This window comes from Rousettus aegyptiacus, unplaced genomic scaffold, assembly GCF_014176215.1.
Source record: "Rousettus aegyptiacus isolate mRouAeg1 unplaced genomic scaffold, mRouAeg1.p scaffold_m13_p_11, whole genome shotgun sequence".
In the NCBI taxonomy this organism is placed as follows: domain Eukaryota; kingdom Metazoa; phylum Chordata; class Mammalia; order Chiroptera; family Pteropodidae; genus Rousettus; species Rousettus aegyptiacus.
Genome location: NW_023416286.1, coordinates 947,933 through 950,705, shown reverse-complemented (window position 1 = coordinate 950,705; position 2,773 = coordinate 947,933). Strand labels below are relative to the sequence as shown.

Genomic DNA, 2,773 nt, shown 5'->3' with positions numbered 1-2,773 from the left:
CCAGCTTTTATTTTATCACGATATCGCCAAAGTGTGCCATTTAAAAATGGTCACAGACAGACAGCGACAGGTGAATGATGCGTTGGTGTCTGTGGCCCGAGAATTAAACGTGAGGGCGACTTCCGACCTGTGTGTCACTCCACGGCAGTCCACCCTGGGTGCTGAGCGGTACTGCTAAAACAGACCTTGGGAGATTACAGCCAAGTCACAATGTTTTTGGTCCATACATTATTACGAAGGGAGCCCAGCGAGGCGTAAAGCTCACCGTGGCTCCGCCTGCACTCGGAACCTGAACTCAAACCAGCCGGGGCAGGAGTTGCTCTAATGTCACAGGAGCAGGAGGGGCAGGATGAGGACCTGGCCAGCTGCACATGGGGCCCTGGGGCTCCTGCAGAGACCAGGGTGAGGCTGGGGGGCCGGGAGAGGTCCGTGTCCCTTAGGCAGTCACGTTCCTTTCCTGGTCTCTGAAGTGAGTCAAGTGACCTGTGGTCGTCTCATTTCTGCCACACTGTGCAGGGTGACATCGCTCAGTGTCACACTGGTGCTGTTTACCCCTGGCTGGCGTGGTAGTGGGCGCTATGTACGGACACACACAGATGGGAACACACCATAAACAGATGTACATGCGCACACACACGCATGCAAATGTGCACCCGGATAAAGGAACACATTTGCATACATGTATATCCATACAGGTACACATCACGCATATGCACACACACATTCAAACACATGCACACATGCACACACATGCATGCATGCACACAGGCCACACACGTGCACACAGCACATGCACATACGCATGCACTCACACATGTACCCACATGTACATGCGTGCACTCACACGCCTGCAGAGCTCTGTGGCAGAGCCCACGAGGGAAGCGGCAGGACAGCCACCCAATGACACCGCGTCCCAACCCCGTGCACAGCTGCCCCTGTGGGTGGGGGGCCTGCAGCCCACCTGTGCTACCTGCGAATTAACAGGCGCTGTTCCCTCACAGGCTGGCGGTCTGCAGCGATGGGCGACTGGAGCCTCCTGGGGAGACTCCTGGACGCTGCGCAGGAGCACTCCACGGTCACGGGCAAGGTCTGGCTGACCGTGCTGTTCATCTTCCGAATCCTGGTGCTGGGAGCCGGGGTGGAGTCGGTGTGGGGCGACGAGCAGTCCGACTTCACCTGCAACACCCAGCAGCCCGGCTGTGAGAACGTGTGTTATGACAAGGCCTTCCCCATCTCTCACACCCGCTTCTGGGTGCTCCAGATCATCTTCGTGTCCACGCCCACCCTCATCTACCTGGGCCACGTGCTGCACATCGTGCGCATGGAACAGAAGAGGAAAGAGCGGGACGCGGAGCAGCCGAACGGGGACGGCGACCGCGGCCAGAGGGACAGGCCCCCGGTGCGGGACGACCGGGGCAAGGTCCGCATCGCCGGGGCGCTGCTCCGGACCTACGTCTTCACCACCATCTTCAAGATGCTGTTCGAGGTGGGCTTCATCGCCGGCCAGTACTTCCTGTACGGCTTTCAGCTGAAGCCACTCTACCGCTGTGACAAGTGGCCCTGCCCCAACACCGTGGACTGCTTCATCTCCAGGCCCACGGAGAAGACCATCTTCATCATCTTCATGCTGGCCGTGGCCTGCCTGTCGCTCTTTCTCAACGTGCTGGAGATCTATCACCTGGGCTGGAAGAAGTTTAAACACGGCATGTCCCAACACTATAGCTTAGACTCCCCTGAATTAAGGATGGAGCCCACAAAGCCCGGGAGTGTGAGCCCTCCTTCCCACTAGGCCCCAGCCGTCAGTACTGTGGGGCCCCTGCCTTGCTACACCCGCTCAGGCACCGACTGCAGCCCTTCCCAGGACCCCTCCTCCAGCAGCAGACCTCACTGTCACAGCCACGTCCAGAGCACAGGCAAAGGGCCACCCGGACAAATCCCATGCCAGCAGAACTGGGCCTCCCAGGAGGCGGAGCAGCAGCTCTCAATGAGGAAGGCCACCTGCCAGTGTCCCCGTCTTCCTCCTTGACCCCTCCAGGCAGCCCTGGCCACCCCCCCAGGAGCCTGTCTGGGTGGAGAATGCGGACGAATGGGGACGGATGGGGACGCCCCAGCTTGGGAGAGAGCAGAGCGGAAGCGAGGGGGTGTCAGGGAGAACGTGGCGCTTTCCGCAGGGGAAGAGGGGTGAGGGGCCTGCGGCACCTCCAGGTCGAAGCCGCCTCCTGTGGCCCCAAACGCCAGCGGCACAGACGCAGCGGTGCCCGGGGCCGGGCGCGGCGAATAAACCTCTGCGCGGTTCCCACTGTCCTCGGCGGCTGCTTCTCTCCACTGTTCAGGGCCTGGGGGAGCCCTGGGGGTCCCCGCGGCAGTCCCGGGGCGGGGGCTGCGTGCGCGTCCCCGCTGTCTGCCCGCTGTCCCCGCGCCCGCCTGCGTCAGTGGGGGAGGGGCGGCCTGGAGGCCGCAGAGCGTCCTGCGCCACCGCGCGCTGCCGCGTCTCGGTCACTGTCTGTGGACCCCTGAGCAGAGGTGACGCCGAGCCTGGTCCCCGTCTCGCTGTCCACCCCCAACAGCTCCCCCCCCCGCGTGGTGCCCCTCGCTCTGCAGACGCCAGACCCCTCAATCGCATCCGTCCCTTTTCATGACTCCCTTTACGTTCCGATGAGTCCTTTGTGCCCCAATGACAGGCTGGTGACAAGACGGTGACTTCCCGTTCTCAGATCGCTGAGAGCGCCCGGGGCCCCCGTGCCCCGCGGGCTGTGCCCCGGCTGCAGCGGCT

The 2,773-nt window shown here is 62.4% G+C and overlaps 1 protein-coding gene across 1 annotated transcript; it reads left to right on the top strand.

The window, feature by feature from the left end:
* Positions 1–1,018: 1,018 nt before the first annotated feature.
* LOC107498587 (gap junction alpha-3 protein-like) lies at positions 1,019–1,789 on the top strand. Its single transcript, XM_016121898.2, has one exon. It carries the CDS (start codon positions 1,019–1,021, stop codon positions 1,787–1,789), a length of 771 nt encoding a protein of 256 aa, XP_015977384.1.
* The last annotated feature ends 984 nt before the right edge of the window (positions 1,790–2,773 follow it).

Excerpts from the sequence above, each read along its gene's own strand:
- LOC107498587 (XM_016121898.2), top strand. The coding sequence starts at position 1,019 with ATGGGCGACTGGAGCCTCCTGGGGAGACTCCTGGACGCTGCGCAGGAG.